This window comes from Boleophthalmus pectinirostris, unplaced genomic scaffold (genome assembly GCF_026225935.1).
Source record: "Boleophthalmus pectinirostris isolate CB_2022bp ecotype Guang Dong unplaced genomic scaffold, ASM2622593v1 HiC_scaffold_2, whole genome shotgun sequence".
Lineage (NCBI taxonomy): Eukaryota > Metazoa > Chordata > Actinopteri > Gobiiformes > Gobiidae > Boleophthalmus > Boleophthalmus pectinirostris.
Window position 1 is genome coordinate 30,323,131 of NW_026571152.1, and position 19,426 is coordinate 30,342,556.

The 19,426-nt window shown below is 38.8% G+C and overlaps 1 protein-coding gene across 3 annotated transcripts in view; it reads right to left on the minus strand.

Annotated features, from left to right (window-relative positions):
• Positions 1-9,346: 9,346 nt before the first annotated feature.
• Positions 9,347-19,426, minus strand: part of trim44 (tripartite motif containing 44) — a 77,493-nt gene continuing 67,413 nt past the window's right edge. For all 3 annotated transcript variants that reach the window (XM_020935235.2, XM_055155651.1, XM_055155652.1), the window contains one exon: positions 9,347-11,312. In XM_020935235.2, coding sequence (XP_020790894.1) covers positions 11,228-11,312 — 85 coding nt within the window. In that variant the 3' untranslated portion in view covers positions 9,347-11,227. The remainder of the gene's footprint in view (positions 11,313-19,426) is intronic.

Consider the following 19,426-nt stretch of genomic DNA (forward strand, 5'->3'; position numbering starts at 1 on the left):
TCTGTTATTCAGGGAACAATAGATTAACTTCAGGTAGGCCATTAGCGACCACCACCCCAGGTACACAACAAAAAGGCATTTACCGAAAGTTTAGAAGGCAGAGGGGGGCACTCTGCATGGGGCTCGGCGTGTATTCGGAGTGGCCACCGTCACCACCGACTCCACCAAGTCCACACAGCACATGCACCACGTACACCTATGAGCCGAAAAGCCCCGACTGCCACCCTACGCCGTGCTCATCCTTTTCTAATCGCAAATCAGTGACACCAGTAATGCACAAGCAGATGCATTTACGGACGCCTTACGGTAGGCCAAAAAAATAGTCCCTGCTAACATATATATTTTGGGTACATATTTTTTTTTTTTGACTTGAGTTGTTAATTGCTATGACAACTGTCCTCATCTCAACATGTCATCATACTTGCAAGTGTGACATTTAACCTAAAATGGCAAAAAAAAAAAAGACCAAAACTGTTTATTCCAAGTAAGACCTCATCATTTGACAGATTACTTGGCCATTATAAGCACACAAAAACAAGTCTTTTACCCCAGAGAGGCGTTTCATAGTGCAGTTCTTGTGTCTGATTGATAGTGTAATATGGTCCAGTAAACAGAGGATCTAATGCAAAGAAATCAGGAATAACACTCCCCTGGGCATTGTGTGTGTTTTGCAGTGCGAGTGGAAACGTGCTAATGATTGGTCATTAATTCCCCATTAGCAGCTCTTTGAACTGTCGCTGCTCGGCGCTCTCAGAAGGTAAGACTGCACTGTACTCCACACTCTCACTAATACACTGTCACACTGTCAGCTCATGACAAACCACACACAGCGTCCAAGGGAAATACACTGCGCGCAATCTAAGAATTATTTACTTTTCCATTCGAAGGAGCAAATCATAATGTCAAAATGTCGCGCTAGACTAATGACAATTTCCTGGATTATACTGGTTTATTTTTGTGAGCCAAATAGGATCTTATATTTCTTCCCTAATGTCCCATGTGATGTAATTATTGTATTTGATTTGTGAATCTTCTACTCAGTCTGGAAATATAACTCTTCTTGGTGTGAGCTAAGAGTAAACCACCAAGCCACAAATTAAGCAAAAACAACAAACTCAAGTGAAAAGTTTCTGCAGAATACTTAAATGATCATACTTAGAGTTGAGTTTTCTTCATTCACACATGTTTAACACACAAATGCTGCATTATTAGGCTGCACTCTCTCACACTGAAAACACTCTGTTCCACCTTGTGATGTCATGTGGTAATACAGGAAGTGCTCCACTGTGTTTTTAAACTCCACACACCTTCAGTAGAATCATTTGGATAAATTCAGCCCTGGATTTGCCAATCTGTATGAACAAAAGGTAAAATAACATGGAACAGAGGATTTTGTGCTTTAGACATGTAGATATACTAATAATAAAGGGTTACTCAAATGTGTGAATGAAACAAAACACAACTCTAGGTATACTTTTGACTTTATAACATGACTTAAAGCTGACAAGAGTAAATTTTTCATAATAAAGGACCTTTAAAAGTGAATTAAGGCTATGTTCAGACTTGCAGGGTGTAATGCTTAATTCAGATTTCTTTTGTGAAATCTAATATTTTTGCGAGGCCATTCACATTTCCAATTAAATGCGACTTGGTATGTGATCTCCAGTGTGAACTTTAAACACCCCAAAATTGTCACGCATGCGCATTGGAGAACACAATGACGTCATGCAGCCAGAGTGTTCAGTGTTTATGGAAGTCACCTCGACATGGACACTAGCATTGATCACCTGGAAATTTTAAAGTTTCTGTCGTGCCGGAGTCAGAACATGTGCAAGAGGAGATTGAGAAGGAGAAGGACAAGGTTTTTGGCCATAGCGTTTTGTGGGACAGTGGCAGCGATGTCTGTATAAAGGAAAGTGTCGGTGCAGAGTTGCAACCAAGAGCGGTGGGATTGCAATGTGCTTCAGTGCTTCACTCACACGGAGTTCAGACACAATTTTCATATGACGAGAAGAGCGTTTGTGTACATTTGTGACGTGTAGGTGGGATGAATGCGACCAGGCCGTTCAGACTGAAGTCGGATGTCAAAAGTTCAGATATGTATTGGTTTTAGGACCACATACGCAAGTGGCCTGGGTCGCATTTGAAAAAAATCTGTGTCATTCAGACTGTCATTAAAAGATCAGATACAGGTCGCATAGGGGCGGAAAAAATCTGATTTGGATCACTTCAGGCTGCAGTCTGAACGTAGCCTGTGTAACTTTTGAGGTGAGGGATACAACACCTTTGCCTGAAATGTTCCACAACATGGTGATAAACGTATCTATCTTGCTTTTATTTAATAAGAGGTGCTTTTAAAACATAATTCCTAAACAACAGGCCTCACTGAGTGTACTGTAATGTCTGTTTATGTAGCTGTGTAGCTGTCTGTCTCTGTATATGTCAAACGAGCTCTGTGTTTTCCCCTTGGGGACAATGAAATCTATTGTGACCAGGGTTGCCTCTTCACAGATGCGACCTGGTGAAGTAACACGCTTGTCTTCATACAGAGAAGTTTACATAGTGCACGTTTAAGAAGTACAAACTAGTTAGCAATGTAAAAAAAACAAAAAACAAAACAAAACAAAGCACAAAAAGCCTTATCTCCTGACGTTTAAAACCATCCTCTATACTTCCCTCACAGTGCTCTTATGCTAATAAACACAATCATTAAAGCATGTCGTGTGGAGCTGGTGGGCGGCTTCCTCTTTCTATTTCCACGGAAACGCTCTTCCTACAGTTTCTCCCCTAAACGACAGCGCGTAAAGACAGAGCAATCAAAGGAGCATCACCGCCAGCAAGCGTGGCACGTAGCTAATTCAATCTCACCAGCCATGAAGCAATTAATTCACGCCAGTACAGATACACAAATGGTCCCGGTAGTCTGTAGGAAGCCTCTGGTCTTGTGGTGACTGCTCCATGTTTATGTGTTGTGCCGGTGATCCTGGAAGAGTAGACCTGTGTAATTGGGTGTGGAGAGAGAAGGAAGCACCCAAGCTAAATGAGAGCAGACAGTCTTCCCTTCTTCATTTCCTCGGGTAGACAACAGGCCTGTGGTAATTACAGAAAAAAAGTCAGATTTATTATTTCGACTTTGGGCAGGTGGGTGTTGGAGCGGGTTTGTGTCTAGTTTGATAATGTTTTCAAACTCTGCGCAAATGGAGTGAAGAACTATCGACTCTCTTGAATCTTTAGGGTTTTATTAACACCTAACTCAGCTTAAAGGCTATCTTGTAAATGCACTGCTTAAAGGTTCTGTGTCTGACTTTTTTGGTATTTGCGCAAATTTTTTCTTGCCTCAGTACAGATATATTATGTAAGGAGCTCTTGAGGTCAAACTATGCCAAATATCTGCATCTAACTTTAAACAGGGTTCCCACTCTTTTTCACTGACAAAATTTCAAAACTTTTCCAAGAAAATTTCATGACCTAAAGTGAATTTTCCATGACTTTACAGCACACTACATGTGTTGAATTGATCATCCTTTCTAGGACTAAATGAAATGTCAACTAGGGATGTAACAATAACAGAAATATCGTGATATTGTATCGTCAAAGGTCTCACAATAATACTGTGGAGCATCACAATATAGCAAATTACAAGTCTCTTTGCTCTATCTTTGTATGTATATACATATACATTGTGATGGACAGCTAAGAACAGAGAGAATTACATAGACCAAGGGTCATCAAACTAAGGCCCGCAGGCCGACTCTGGTCCTCCATGCCCCTTTGACTGGCCCCCAGCCTGTCTGCCCCCCACCACTTGAACTGGCCCTATAAGGCAATCCTCAGAAGCTGTCAAGGCCTTTTTTTAAACTTACATTTTAGCAAATAATAATATGCCTGCATCTTTGTTGACTTTATCAATTAAAAATGATATTTATATGAAGTATTTACATTTATATTTAAATTATTAAATTACATATTTACATTTGCTGCAGTATTTTCCTGACAAGCTCGAAATCAAACAGTGACAGTCAACGCACGCGCAGAGTTCTGTGATGCAGTTACTGCAATAAATGCAACATCTGGTGGTATTTCAAATTAAAATAAAGTGTGAAGTACTTACTACTTTTGCAACCCACTAGTAACAATAAACAAATATGTGCCAGGGGTGATGTGTTGATATAGTATTGTGGATGGCTGTGCCAGGCTAGTCCTTTCTCCTACACAATGAGGCCTGCTGGTGGTCATTTTGGTCAGGGTCATACAATTCTGTTTTACGGCTTACCCGACCCTGGCCCCCCATCACAGTCCAGTGATAATGTGGAACCCAGAGAAAAAAGTTTGGTGACCCCTGACACAGACCATGATCCTTTGCTCTGTTTCAGTCCAATTTACACGATGAAATAACTGTTATGAAGCAGTTTTAACTCTGAATTATTTCAATTCTGACAGAAAAACAAGCATATTCACAGTTTTGTTAGATCGCAATAAATATCAAATCGTGAGTTGCATATCGTGAAAATATCACTAATGTTAATCCTTTCCACTCACCTTATGGTTTGGTTTTATAGTGTTTTAACAGTCAATATACTGTCAATGCATTTATTGTAATTTCTTTTTACCAAAAGGTGCATACATTTGGAAATAATCATTATAGCCTAATGATAACTTAACAGACCGCTGTAGTTGCAGGACTTTTCCAGGATTTCCATAACTGTGGGAACCCTGTATACAGTGTTTTCCTGACAGATATTCAAGAAATGCACAGTTGAATGCTAAGTGTTGTCAGCATTACTGCTATCCTCTAAAAGCTGTGAAAAGCACTTATAAACTGGCTATGAATAATTAGGATGAATAATTAGGATGCTTGGAATCATAGACAAATCATATAAAGAAGGTGACTAAGGGAGTGGAAGCGAGCGGGTTCACTGTGTCTATACTCTGCTTGAAATGAAACTGCTCGATAGGTCTTTTATGCAGGGGAGAGAATACCAAAATTATGCTCATTAAGCTATTAGTCATGGCTAGTTGTATTTTCACGCATCTAAGCCCAATATTGCAGTTGCCAATAGCAACAAACACAGGTGTGCTGAGGCTACACGCTGAGCTGGTGGGAAAAAACAACAAATGTGAGTTTCCAGAACATTTGGCACTAAGAAAAGAATCTACACATGAGTTCTTGCTAATGCATCTCCAGTGCATTTTCACAGATTTGCTGAGCGAAAGATCTGTTCGGTTTGGTACATTTTAGCTGGAACTTACATTCGTTTATTCCCGTAGCAAAAAGGTCTGTGAATTCTTGTTAAAGTATAAGTATATATGAGAAAAATCAACTCTTCTTAACCACAAAATCACATAAGAAACTAGTACGTGGTGCCTCAGAAGTTCAGATGTAGCTATGCTTCTTGGACGAGCAGAAAATCAAAGTCTACGTCCCTAATATGACAGGGATCACTTCTCCACAGATCTGACCTGTAAACCTGTAAAATGACCTGGTGAAGGCCTGCTACATTTTAGCTGAATTCATGTATCATTCATTTTTCAATATAAAACCAAAAACAATTAAATGAAAAAACAACAGTTTTCTTCATTATTTGTCTTCAAAACCAAAATGAAAAAAAAAAAGGAGAACGATTTGTTTTTTGAGTTTTCGATTTTGTATTTAAATGAATAATGAAAAAAAAAAAAAAAAAAAAAAAGGATAACGGCCGTTTCCCGATTTCGTGAATTAAACTGTGATGCTGGACTTTTGCGTTGCATATGGACTAAACCCAGACTAAACCAGGACTAAACCAGGACTAAACCAGGACTAAAACAGGACTAAAACAAGACTAAAACAGGACTGAACAGGTCTAAACCAGCTCTAAACCAGAACTGAACCAGGACTAAAAGAGATCTCAGTCCTGGTCTCAATTCAGGTCTGGTCCCAGTCTGGTCCCGGTTTCCTGATCACCCGACAGTCTACGCAGGCGCACGTCTGGGCCAGTCTGGGTTGTTATCCATTTTTTTTCATTATTCATTTAAATACAAAATCGAAAAATGAAAAAACATTTTGGTTTTGGAGACAAATAATGAAGTTAGTTTTCTTATTTTTGGTTTTATATTGAAAATGAATGAAAAAGTGATACACGGATTTAGCTGATACTTACATTAGTTTATTCCCACAGTAAAAAGCTTTGTGAATTAAAGTACAAAGGTAAAGTATAAGTATATATGAGAAAAAAAATCTACTTTTTTAAACCACAAATTCAGTTAAGAAACCAATACGTGGCACCTCAGAATTTTAGATGTGGCTATGCTTCTTGGAAATCAAAGTCTATGTCCTTATTATGACAGGGATCACTTCTCCACTGATCTGACATGTAAAACCTGTAGCTTGGCCTGGGAAGGATCTGTTCAGTTTGGTAGATTTTAGCTCAAATTTATATTAGTTCATTCCCACAATAAAAAAGTGTGTAAATTCTACTTAAAGTATAAGTATATATATGAGAAAATCGACTTTTTTTTTATCCCCAAATTCACTTAAGAAACTAGTAAGCAGCGCTCAGAGGTTCAGATGTGGCTGTGCTTCTTGGACTAGCAGAAAATCAATGTCTCCCCAGCTACTCACCTGAAAACAACACGTTTGAGAGTTTTAGAGCTGGCAAATTCTCAAGATCAGTGCCCCGAGCGGCAAATCATTAAGGCTCATTATTTCTGCCAACTCACCAGATATGTGGGGCGTAATTGTGTTACTAGAAACCGCGCAGCACTGACCGCGAGCTAAGTGGGTTTCGAGGGTCAATAGCTCAATGCACAAAGTCATTTACAAATTTTAAGGTGCACTGTGTAACTTTTTCTAGTAGAGGGTCCACCACAACACTTGGCTCCATGTTGTTTTTTTGTGAAATGTTCCAAGGTATGGCATTTAATTTAAAGGTGCATTGTGTAACTTTTCTGGTCAAGGGTCCGTTCACTGCTTGTTTCTATGGATATGTCATTGCTCTGTCAGGATTGTTCCACAGTATGACGCTCTACCTTACATTTTTATTCAATTACAGGTGGTTTTATAGCTCATAAACACCTAGAAAAACAGACATTCTCACTGTGAGTGGCGTCGCCTCTCCACAGATCTGTCCTGTAACTTGGTCTGTTTTGGACTCCATGAAGATAGAAAGGTTTAATACCACACTGTGAAACATTCCAGGCAAAGCAATAACATTTTCACGGAGAAAAGCATTCGACGGACCCTCCACCAGAAAAGTTTCACAATACACCTTTAATTTAATTCAAACTCCACGGAGACAAGCAGGCTAACACCACCAGGCTAAGTTACAGGTCAGATCTGTGGAGAAGTGGACCCACTGACAGAAACTAAAGAAACTTGAAAAATTAGAAACACCTAATTAACTGAATAAACACAAGATATATATTTTTAATGCCATATTGTGGAACTAGCCTGATTCATCGGCTAGTTTCACTTCATGGAAACCATCTGACCTCACAGCATTAGGATTTGTTCGCTCGACAGTAGGCGAGTACTTATTTATTTAGCTAATTGCTGCTATTTGGTCTTTAAATCCTCAATCTCAGGAATCGTTGCCAACACAGAATACACGGCTTCGTCTACATCCATCTTGACCGTTTTGTTTACTGTTGTGCTTTACCACAAAAGGGACCCAGACAGGCGCTTGAGTTTGACGTGATGGCTTCACAGCTCTTCCCTGATTGGTCGGTGTCTACAACTTCCGGGGTTCTTGCAAACTGTCTAGTGTATTCTGATTCCTGACCTAGTCGCAAAGATAAATTAAATTGAGTGGAGGCACTAGGTGGCACCAGCCTGGCTACTGTGGAACATCCCAGGCAAAGCAATAAGATCACCATCGAGACAAGCAGATGGAAGACCCTCCTCCAGAATTTTGTAAAGCAGAAAAAACGTGTCTTGTGGTGTGGAAAGGAAAATGACAATCATTGAGATTGAGAAAAAATGATGGTGTTCAAATTCATAAAAGTAAGATTTGTTTTGAGTGAGACCAGAGCTGTGCATGTGAAACACCTGCAGAAGAATGGGACTGTCAGGATCCATTAGTGTCTTGGTTAACAAAGCCCCGGCTGCTGTACCATGGGGGCTGGGTTGAGATATTAGATTTGGAGTAAAATTTGTGGTGAATTTGAACGAATTGTCTGTAACAAATTGGTCCTAAAGAGTAAAATATAACTTAACATTAAAGTTAAGCATTAGATCACATTTCCATTTCTTATTAAGGAAGTTTAATGAAGCAAATCAAGGGGAACCAGAACTAGAAAAAGTCTATACAGAGCTCATTTTCCTTGGATTTTATTATATGCCACTAAGAGTTGAACAATACATATTTCAGGGAATTGTGTAGGCAAATTTGTCAGTGTCATATGCTTCCACAATATGGCATTAGACTTATGTATCTTGCATTTATAAAGTGTGAGTGTGTTCTCAAAAATACATTGAATAACATGTATTCTTACTGTGACCGGGGTCGACTCTGCCCAGATCTAACCTGTAAGTTTCTTTAGATGCACAATGTGCTTCTTTCCATGAATACAGACAAGTTTAGTGCCATACTAGGGAACTTTAAGTCATAGTCATAACAGCAGGTCCTCCACCAGAAAAGATACACAGTGTACCTTTAAAGAGCATGATAATAATAGTACTGAATGAGGGGTCAGAATTACTGTATTTTTTGGACTATAAGTTGCACTTTTTTTCATGGTTTGGGTGGTCCTGTGACTTATACTCCAGTGCGACTTACACATTAAAATTTTCACAGACAGCCGCGAGAATGCGCTCTAGGCTTGTGTGCCAATATCTGCTACTACCGCGCATGTCTCCTGCAGAAAGAGCCACTGTCCTCTTTGGTATCACGTCAATCGACTGCACCATTACTTCTGACCCACTGAAAACTTAAAAGTTTCAGACTTCAGTGATACCGAAACCATCCTGTCGGGATTCAGAAAGGCCAAAATAATTCTAAATGGAACTGATGCCGAGTCTGACCACAGCTACACAGAAGAGGAAGTGGCGCTCCATCAAAAGTGACACAGAATTAAGAATAGAAAGGATTTAGTGATTTGGAGTGAGATCGAGAGTTTGGTAAACTTATTCTGTTGTTTATGCTCTAGGTATCTGAAAAACTGTTCATATGTTACGTTAATAGCCTGTTGTTCTCTCTTCTGTTGTTATTACTATTACTTGCCTTTCAAGATGAAATGTCCTAAGATTAAATGTTTCCTGGTCTCTGATTTTATACAAATTTATATAAATATATAAATATAATAAACTTCCCCCAAAAAGTGCAACTTATAGTCCGGTGTGACTTATAGTCCGAAAAATACAGTACTTGGATAAACTTAGTCTTGAATGTTAAAAGACACCTTTTAATTAAAAAACACCAGCAACAACAGCAACAGAAACATAAAACCTCATACTTAACTTGTATGAGGTATAAAAAATTAAAATAATCCTTTAAATCACCAGTTTATTAAGGAATATAAGACAATAAAAAGATACCAAATCAGGAAGACACACCCCCAAGATTAATAGAGATAAAAACATAGATACTGAAAGATGATTTCTTTTTTTAAACATTTGATTACATTCCCTTGGGTAGTGCTTCATTTTGCAGTGTAGCCAAGTTGTCATGCTACATTTTATGGGTCCAACGGCGTTCAATTTAAGGCAACAGAATCAATCACATTAAAACAACTGCTGATACAGACAGGACGTGTGCGGGACATTTTGAAAAGCTGAGTGGGTCAAGGTAGAAGGAGCTCCATGGTAATCCGTCATATGCCCCAGGCCCAGGGTGCAAAAGTAATGGGTCTTTATATTACATTCAGCTGATATGACGCGGGCTCTATTTTGCACAGTCAAATTGCACTTCGATTTCCAGCTAACAAAGACTCAGCAACATTCTTCTGATCGATATGTGTCAAAACGTCCCCCGCTCCTGATAATGGATCTGACAGCAGTGGCATAAAAGAGGAAGTGCACACAAATCGACAGGCATAAAAACAAGGTAGGTTAGAAAACAGCATGATTTAAAGCTAAAAACAAATGAATAAATCACAAATATAGCCTATTTACAATAAAATATTAAGCTTTCACAACAAAAAAATGATTTAAAATAGACATTACAGCACTCCGCAAAATGTGAAATAAAAGATTTAAAATGTAATTGCCATAAAATATTTGTATATTATTTAGGTGTTAATATTGAGCATAAAAATATATTGGAACATTTCTTTAAGGAATTGATGGTCAGACCACAAGCGTCATAACATCTGAAGGCAGTCCAGGGGTCTCATTTATAAAGTCTGCATACGTACAAAAATGTTAACGTGATCAAAGGTTTGTGATCTATAAAAAGAAAATTTTACATGAAAATCAGCAGTCCGGTCCACAAACTGAATTTTACGCATCGGAGTTTTCACAGATGAGGTAAAAGGAGATGTGCACACAGGGAGAAGAAACGTGAGCTAGTCTGAGGAAGTTTCGTGGAAGTTTGTGTTTTGTCTGTTTGTACATTTTTAGTAAGAATTCCATGTAGAGTTTTATAAATGAGACCCCAGATCTGCAGCACAAATGTTAACAATGTGAATGTTACTATACCAAATTTCATTATAGGACCTAATGTTCTATAAACTAACAATTGCATACTGTCTCTGGATAAGACACTTCACCTGTATTGGAGACACCTGCCCCAGTATGTGCTCGATTGCATCTGGAAAGGCATCTAACAGAAAAAATAAAATAAAAATAGGACTGAGAATAACATTTTTACAATTGGTTATACATATTTTCCAACCAAAAAAACTCAACCTTGACACCCATGTACACATTTGCGATAAAATCTTAAGGCATATCTGACAAAAAAAAAATATTGTGAATAAATGAAGGGAGAAGTGCACTGAATTTTCCATCATATCTGACAACGGTTGGTTTCACCAGATGCTCCGTTCCGTTGCCTTCCCCCAATTCTTGTCTGAAAGTGAGTGAGCTGCCACCAATAAGCCTGGCTGTGGAAGTAGAGCCAAGGGAGGAATAGATTGCACATTACGAGCGCGCTAAAATTACAGAAACTTTGAAATGACTAAGGTTTGTGAGCAGGAATGACCTCTAAGATCATCTGGATTTGTCATTGAGTAAAAGTAAGGCAAAAAGTTGAAAAATACAGGATGAGGAAGCGAGAAAGTAGTGTAGGTAAAGTCCACATCGGAATGGAAATCACGGGGCGTGCTCCATGGACCTTCCAGAATCATTGTCGTCCAGATCGCGCGGGTCCACTGGGTTGGCTCTGGGCTCGGGCAGCCTGAAATGAACAGAAACACAAAAGAGGAGAGTCAGTGTTATCAAAGGAGAAGCTCACAGAGTTTGCATTTTAATCATTTCATCACAACCTGCAAGTCTGCAAGTTCATTCTTTTGACAAAACCTTTCCAACTTTTCACCAACTCATTCAGACACTTCATCTGTATGGATTTATAACGCTGATAAATAAACGACGGACAATAATCAATTTAATGAGCTTGAGGGCTTTTTACTAGAAAATTATCAAAGATGTACGCAGCTTCGATACTGGTTTTTGTGCTGAAGGAGTTCAATGTAATGACAGTATGTATATTTTCCTTAGAGAGATCAGTATGTTGAAGTAAAACAAACACACAGAAAAACAGCTTTTAGAAACTTCTGAACAAAATCATTCTTTAAAAGGGACAGACTAGTACAACTGAATACCAAATGCCAGACTACAAGCGCATGTGATTAGCCATAATGCATTGTGGGGAGGCGTAGCTCTCGTGAATGCTTCAAGATGTTTAATGAGCAGCGTGGGCGCGGTCGTGCATCACCCCGGACTCCTGCCAGCGTTTGATTGGTGCGCCTTTAATGACATCATCATTACTGGCATTCGGCTGCGTCCTGATGCCAGCGGAGCCTTCACTTCTAATCACCCACTAACCACAATCCAATGAAACAATATAAGTCTGAATTCACTCTCAAAAAACGCCACGCTACGATTTGGTGCGATGCCAAAAGTAGAAGAAGCTGTGACGGATTTACGGCAAAATGGCTGCTGATAAAGCACGGCTGAGTATTTCTGAATGATAGATTTTATTCTCCGCGAAAACCTCTGCATGCACCTCCCGGCCCACACATGCATACTCGTTATATGGGAGTATAATAAAGCTAAGATGTAATCAGCATCAATCAAAGGCCGCCTTAAGTAGAAATCATCCATTCTGTGGCACACGCATTAGCCCGCTCTGCAGTGACAGAGACAGAGTGGGAGCGAAATTGCAGGGACCTGTGGCAATCAGAAGCTCGCCTGATAGATTCAATTTCACAAGTAGAGCGCTTTACACTCATCATAGGCTCTAATTGGACAAAGTCACAAGGGTGATGGAGGGCTGGAAGTCTACCCCCAATGTCTTTCACTGTGTAACTTTGAATGGAGACTTAAGCATTCGTGGTCACATTTCAGAACTTAAATGGATGTATAAGGATGAAAAAGTTCTTTGACATTGGAGAGAACGCTTGGATTGAGTGACCATCGACCTCTGCTGGTAATATTAGAAAGTGAAGTATGTGAAAGCGCCGATATTACGCTATTTTCTGATCTATGTTATAATGTTTCCTCGTCACAAACAGAGCAGGAGTTGTGTTTTGTTTCATTCACACATGTTTAACACACAAATCTTGCGTCTTCAGGCTGTGTTCTTCTCTCAAACTGAAAATACTCTCTGTTCCACCTTGTGATGTCATGTGGTCATTCAGGAATTGCTCCACTGTGTTTTTAAACTCCATACACCTTCACTAGAACCAAAAAGGTAAAAATGTTAACAAAAATTACCTCTGCATGACATCACAAGGTGCAAAAGAGAATTTTGAGCTTTGGGGATGTAGACTAATAGCCCGATTCATCAGCCGATTTCACTTTGTAGAAACCGTCTGACCTCGCAGTGTTAGAATTCGTTCGCTCGAGGGTAGGTGGGTACTTTTTAGAATTTAACCAATCGCTGCTCAAAGTAGTCAAGTATGTAATGCGCCACTAACGGGGTCAACTGGTATATTAAGCTTTTCCCAAATCCCATAGGAAGAAGGGCAATAATGTCTTTCCCCTTGATGAAATCCACCAAACATTCTCTTTGTTCTAGCTTTAAATCCTTGATCTCAGGGATTGTTGACAACACAGAATATGACTCTTCGCTGTTAGGCTGGTGCCCGAACTTGCACTTCCAGGGTTTTTGTGAACCATCTAGTGTATTTTGATTCCTGACCTAGTTGCTGGACAGAAATGAAATTGAGCGGAGGCACTAGGTGGCGCCAGCCTGGCTAGTACACCAAGCCCTGGAGTTTCAAAATGGCTGCCCATTCAAGTCAAAGGGCCAAGCTCAATGGCGCATGATTCCAGATTAGCCTAGACTAATCAGAGTAAGAGGAGCTAGAGCGAATCAGAGCGGAGCCAGAGTTTGTGATTACATTGCACTCTATGAGAAAAATCCTCTCTCAGCCCATGGGATTTTATCCGCTGAAGCTTTCCAGTGACTGGCCACTACATCAACTGGAGGCAGCTACAAGCAGCAATACTGTATCAAGTTATTTTTACAGTTCCATGATGTACACAGACTAATAATAAAGGGTCACTCAAACAAATGTGAATGAAACAAAACACAACTTCAGGTATGTTCTTGAGGAGGTAACAACATTTTAACATGTATAAAAACTCAAAAAAACAATTGTACATTTTGGGTAATATAGTACCTTTAAAGTAGCTAATCAGCATTGCTATTAACACTAGCTGTGGTTACATGCACACTCAAAATCTGATTATTACAGATTTCTGGAGCTATTCATCATCTGAATTACTGATCATGCTCCCTCTGATTACATCAAATTATGCAGTTTGCGTGTCCTTCAAGTAATTTCAAAGGTCTCGAAATCGGATATTAATCAGAGCTTGTAACTACAGCCACTCTGAAAAATCAATAGATAGAAATTAGTAACAAAGTGACACTATGTACGGGTCCCATTTATACAATTTTCTGTGGGATTCTGAGTTCTAAGTGTGCGTACAGACCAAACACAAACTTCCTCAAACTCAAATCTTTAAGTGAGAGTCTTGTCTTTCCGGGCAGATTGCCTCAGAAATCCCCCGCCGGCAAGTTTTAGGGTTTGTGGACCGAATTGCACTTTTCCACCTCAAGCTGTCTTTTTATACATCTCAAACGTAATGTGAAAAGTCCTATACCTAACCTTGTTGTGTGATTTATAAATGAGGTAGGTACTCAAACAAAGTACTCAACGTTAAAGGTGCACTGTATAACTTTTCGGTTGGGGGTCCGTCACCTATGGATATGTCATTTCACTGCTCAGAATGTTCCACAATATGACATTAAACAGCTCTACCTTACATTTATGAAATTACAGGTGGTTTTATAGCTCAAAAATACAACAGGCATTCTGACTGTGAGCGGGGTTGCCTCTCCACAGATCTGACCTGTAACTTGGTCTGGTTTGGACTCCATGAAGATAAAAAGTAGGGGTGTAACGATATCCAAGTCTCACGATACGATATTGTTCAAAAACCTGGAAGTCTGAAGTCTGGGGCCAAGAAACATTTGTCTGAGGGCCGCATTTGACCCCCGGGCCATAGTTTGGACATGCCTGATCTATGTAGTTCACTCCGTCTTTTTTTTTTTTTAGCTATTGCGGCACCATAACTCTTAATTTAAGCAAAGACACTTGTAATTGAATATATTATGATGGTCCATGATATTATTGTGAGAACTTAAAAAGACAGACAAAGCACGAACATCTCCATAAAGAAAATCATTTGATGGGCCCTGAACCAGAAAAGTTACTCAATGCACTTTTCAGACCTTCAAAAAGAAGAAAAATGTAAAAAATTGAACATCATCAAAAGAAGTGTTACAAAGATCCATCTCACTCCAAAAAGAAAATGAACATAAAAAAACTGAATTAGTGTTCGCTCGCAAAAGGAAAATTAATCATAGTTAGAGGACATTCAAGATTTATACATCTGAAAGTGCAATGCCAGCATGTTACACTAAGAGGCTGCAGTTAAATTGAATCAGATTGCAGCCTCTTTACAGTTATGGCATTTAATTTGGGAACTTAAACGTTTCCATCAGAGCTTCCATTTCCTTTGACCTTGAAGTGAGACGCTGGTGATTTATTGTGGAGAGTTTATGGCCATCTGTCAGAGAAAGCAGATTTCATTCACTCTCAGCTCCTGGCTCAGCTGCATCAACGCACTGGTAAAGTGGCACCAAGGCTTGCCAAAGTACACAGACCTAAATGGACATTGAAATGAATAAACGTTACAATGTCGTTATAATAGGTGAGGGCAGGAAGCTATTGTACTAGTGTTACATTTAATGGTCAGATTTTTATACAGTGATTTTCCACCTTCAAGGCTCTCAAAGCGCTTTACATAAACGAACCACTCACCCATTCACACTCACTCATACAGCAGTGTGCGCAAACACTGGGGGCACGATGGGTTAAGTATCTTGCCCAAGGACACGACGACAGCATTTGTCTCTTGGAGCTTGAAGTGCACTCTGGATCAGACCGCTCTACCAACGATGTCTATGTCGAGAGTGGGATTTGAACCACCAACTTTCAGATTAGTAGACAAACATTCCACAAACTTAGCTACTTTAGTAATACGGTAGGGCACATTCACAGAAATTCACAGAGGGCCAAAATTTAAAACTGGGACTAAGTCGTGGGTCAAACAAAATATTTATTGAAAAATCTAAACAACATCTGCATGTTTTCTCTTCTTTCGAGATATATAATGTTAAACCTTTTCTTATTTAAATAAATGTTTAATAATAGTTTTGCTTAAACCTTGAATCCAGAACAAGCATGATATAAAATAATAACAACATTTTGAGAAAATAATGTCTCAATATATGTCTTTATCTGTAGCCGGTGGGCCAGCTCTAATACATATTTGATATGATCTTGCAGGCCATGACATATCTGCGGGAGGGGAATTAACTAATGTTATTAAAGGTCCTATGTTACACAAAATTTAATCTTCTACGCTTTCATTCACACTTGTTTGAGTAATCCTTTATTATTAGTCTATCTTCATTCCCAAAGATCAAAAGGCTCTGTTCCAGTTCTAGTGAAGGTGTATGGAGTTTAAAATCACAGTGGAGAACTTTGTGTATTACCACATGACATCACAGTGATGGTGGAACAAAGTGATTTCTGTTTGAGAGAAGAACTCAGCCTAAATATGCAGTATTTGTGTGTTCCTGAAACAAAACTAAACTCCAGGTATGTTTTTGATGAGGAAACAACATTATAAAGTAATCAGAAAATAGCATAATATAGGCCTTTAAAGATGGCATATGCTTTTCTGTTTGTATGTTTTTTTTCCGTTATATAGACATAACTATATATTTTGAACAATCTAAACCAATATATTGATCTAAAATGGTTTTATATAACAAACAGATCTACTGATTTCGTGTGATGTCCCGCCTCTTCATATGTTGCATTCTTTTGTGCTCAGAATTCAGGGAAAACCGACCTCTACCTCGAAAAAGTGCAATGGAACGGCCAATCAAATCTGGGTTCCGAAACAAAAACTCAGGGTAGTTCGGAGCAGACCGAGTTGGATGGATTTCTGAACCTTTAATAGTCAAACTGCCATAATTAACAGCTAACAAAATAAACATTAAACTTGCTTGGGCATCCATATTTTCCCGACTATTGCAAAAGGATGCATTTACAACGGATATCCAGAAAACTTACTTGGATTTTTTGACTACTGACATTCAATAGAATACAGCAATAGTACCATTATTTTTGAAAAATGGCTACATGACATTTTGTAGTTTCAATTTTTTGAAAAATCACAAGATAGAGAATGGGTGGGGTAGGGCGTAGGTGAAAGCTGACATTTTCTGGGCACTCAAGCCTCAAATAAAGGACAATACAGGATTACGCGACGCAAAAATTCATTATTAGAAAAAAGGAATGAAAAAGAGTAAGCAAATGATGAAGGAATACCATTACAACAAGGTTAAAAGCTTATTAAAATCGAAATTGCATAATGTGTCTCCCTTAAGAACAATTTCAGGGAGACTATTTGTTCAGCAGTCACAATCTTTTTCCTGTTATAAGCTTCTTCTAAACCCAATGTCAAAGCGAGCCTGGATAATTAGTTATTTATTACATACATGAGAGGAGTGGTTTAAGATCCACTCTACAGAAGAAATGACGAGGTAATTGGTGTATTGAGAAAACTAATCAGTTATAATAGGCAATTATGCAAATGCTAACACAATTTAGTGAAACAAGATTGGAGTTCAAATTAAATGTGAAAGTGAATCTCCTTAGAAAACAACTGCTGCCATGTTTTAAGCGTGTCTGTGCAAAAGCTGGTAAAAAAAAGCACCATACTCTTGCCATCATGTACAGTACTTGCTATAAGAATAAATTGGGATAAACACTAAAAGTAGCCTTATTTATTTAAAGGCCCTACATTACGCAAAATTGACTCTTGTGAACTTTTAGCCATGTTATAATGTTGTTACCTCATCAAAAACAGACCTGGAGTTGTGTTTTGTTTCATTCAATCATGCTTAAGTAACACTTTATTATAAATCTGTCACTGGCTGAATCCCATTACACCCCTTCACCGTGCCACTTTCCCCTACTCCTCCGTTTTGCAAGTTCAGATGTAGGGGTAGGGGTGTCAGAGTTACTGTTATAGCACACTTCAAACGAAGGAGTACGAGCAATTTCCCAGAATGCCTTGCAAATCACAGGCAAGATGGCTGCTACCCCAAACTCAGATACCAAAGAATCCACAGTTGTAGACAGCATGTTGGATTTCTGGCAAAAGTTCGTCGCGTCTGCTTACGTAAAAGCTGACTACTGATGACAAATATTTAGTTAATATGATTAACTGAGATTCAGGAGCAGGACCACACCTCAGCTGCCCTCTCCTCTCACCATCGAACCACAACTCACCTCGACCACGCCTTTAAGTTCCCAGAAGCCTATATATAGCAGCGTTTCCCATCATTCCAGTTTGTCTCGGCTAACTCGACCCCACCCATAGTCTCAACCCAGCCATCTCTGCCCCGCTTCGTACATTGTCAATAAACTTTTTCTCTGTGTCATTGTTGGTGTGGTCCTAGCTAGTGAAGTGATTGTTAAAGGGTTGTCTCGACTCGTAGGGATTTACTTTCAACCCCTACCACTAGTTGCTCAGTTTATAGGGGCAAGGGGTAGACATTAGAAATGGGATTGGTCCTACATCTCCAAATCTCAAAATGCTCTCTTCTACCTTGTGATGTCATGTAGTCCTCAAGTTAACGTGTTAAAGTGTTTTATGTTTGAGAGAAGAACTCAGCCTAAATATGCAGGATTTGTGTGTGTTAAACGTGTGAATGAATCAAAACACAACTCCAGGTGTGTTTGTGATGAGGAAACAACATTATAACATAGATCAGAAAATAGCATAATTTGTGCCCTTTAACACATGAGCACATTTGATACGTTTAACCTTGCTTAATTCATTCAGGTTTGTTATCACTATTATTATTAGTAGTCTGGTTTGTCTTTTCACAAGCAATGAGTCCATAAAAGCCCTGATTTGTTGGATTGTTAACTGATCTTTGATACAAGAAATAAACATACTCTCTTTAAAGCTTTAATTGGAAAATTATAATTACAAACAATGTAATTACCCTCTTTAGTTGAAACAGATATTGAATTATTTTAGCTACCTGCTGCACCAAGTGTTTCCCTGATTTTAAAAGTGCCCTTGCAAATCCTCCTCCTATCTCTGGTAATAACAATAAAATAAGCACTGATTTGATCCTGCTATTAGATATCGATGGTGATACTGAAATATTTTCTGGACTGGACGTCAGCTTCCAAATATGGGTTCAGTCGTAGGGTGTACGATATTATCACGATATCCATCTCACGGTAAGATATTTATTGAGATATTTTGGAGAGGCTAATATAAATGTAGATATGACACTTTTTTGCTTTTAAAACCCCTTGACAAGATTTTGGTGTGAATTATTTTCGTCATAATCCCAAGAATTCAAGTAAAAACATATCTATCATGTTTTCTGCACTGAAATTAATCATGGGATATGTAGTTCCCTATGTTTATAAGCTGTTGCTACTATAAAACCATGCATTTAAACAAAGGAACTTGTGATTCAATATATTGTGACATCCCACGATATTACAGTGAGACTTTTGACGATACGATAACACGATATTTCGATTATTATTACATCCCTATTCAGTTGCTCTCCTGGTTGGACATATAATTTGTATTAAGACAATTTACTGGTGGTAGGCAGCCCCGAAAGTCTCATAATGTTTGAATTTTTATTTAAAGCTGCTCAGTGCTTAT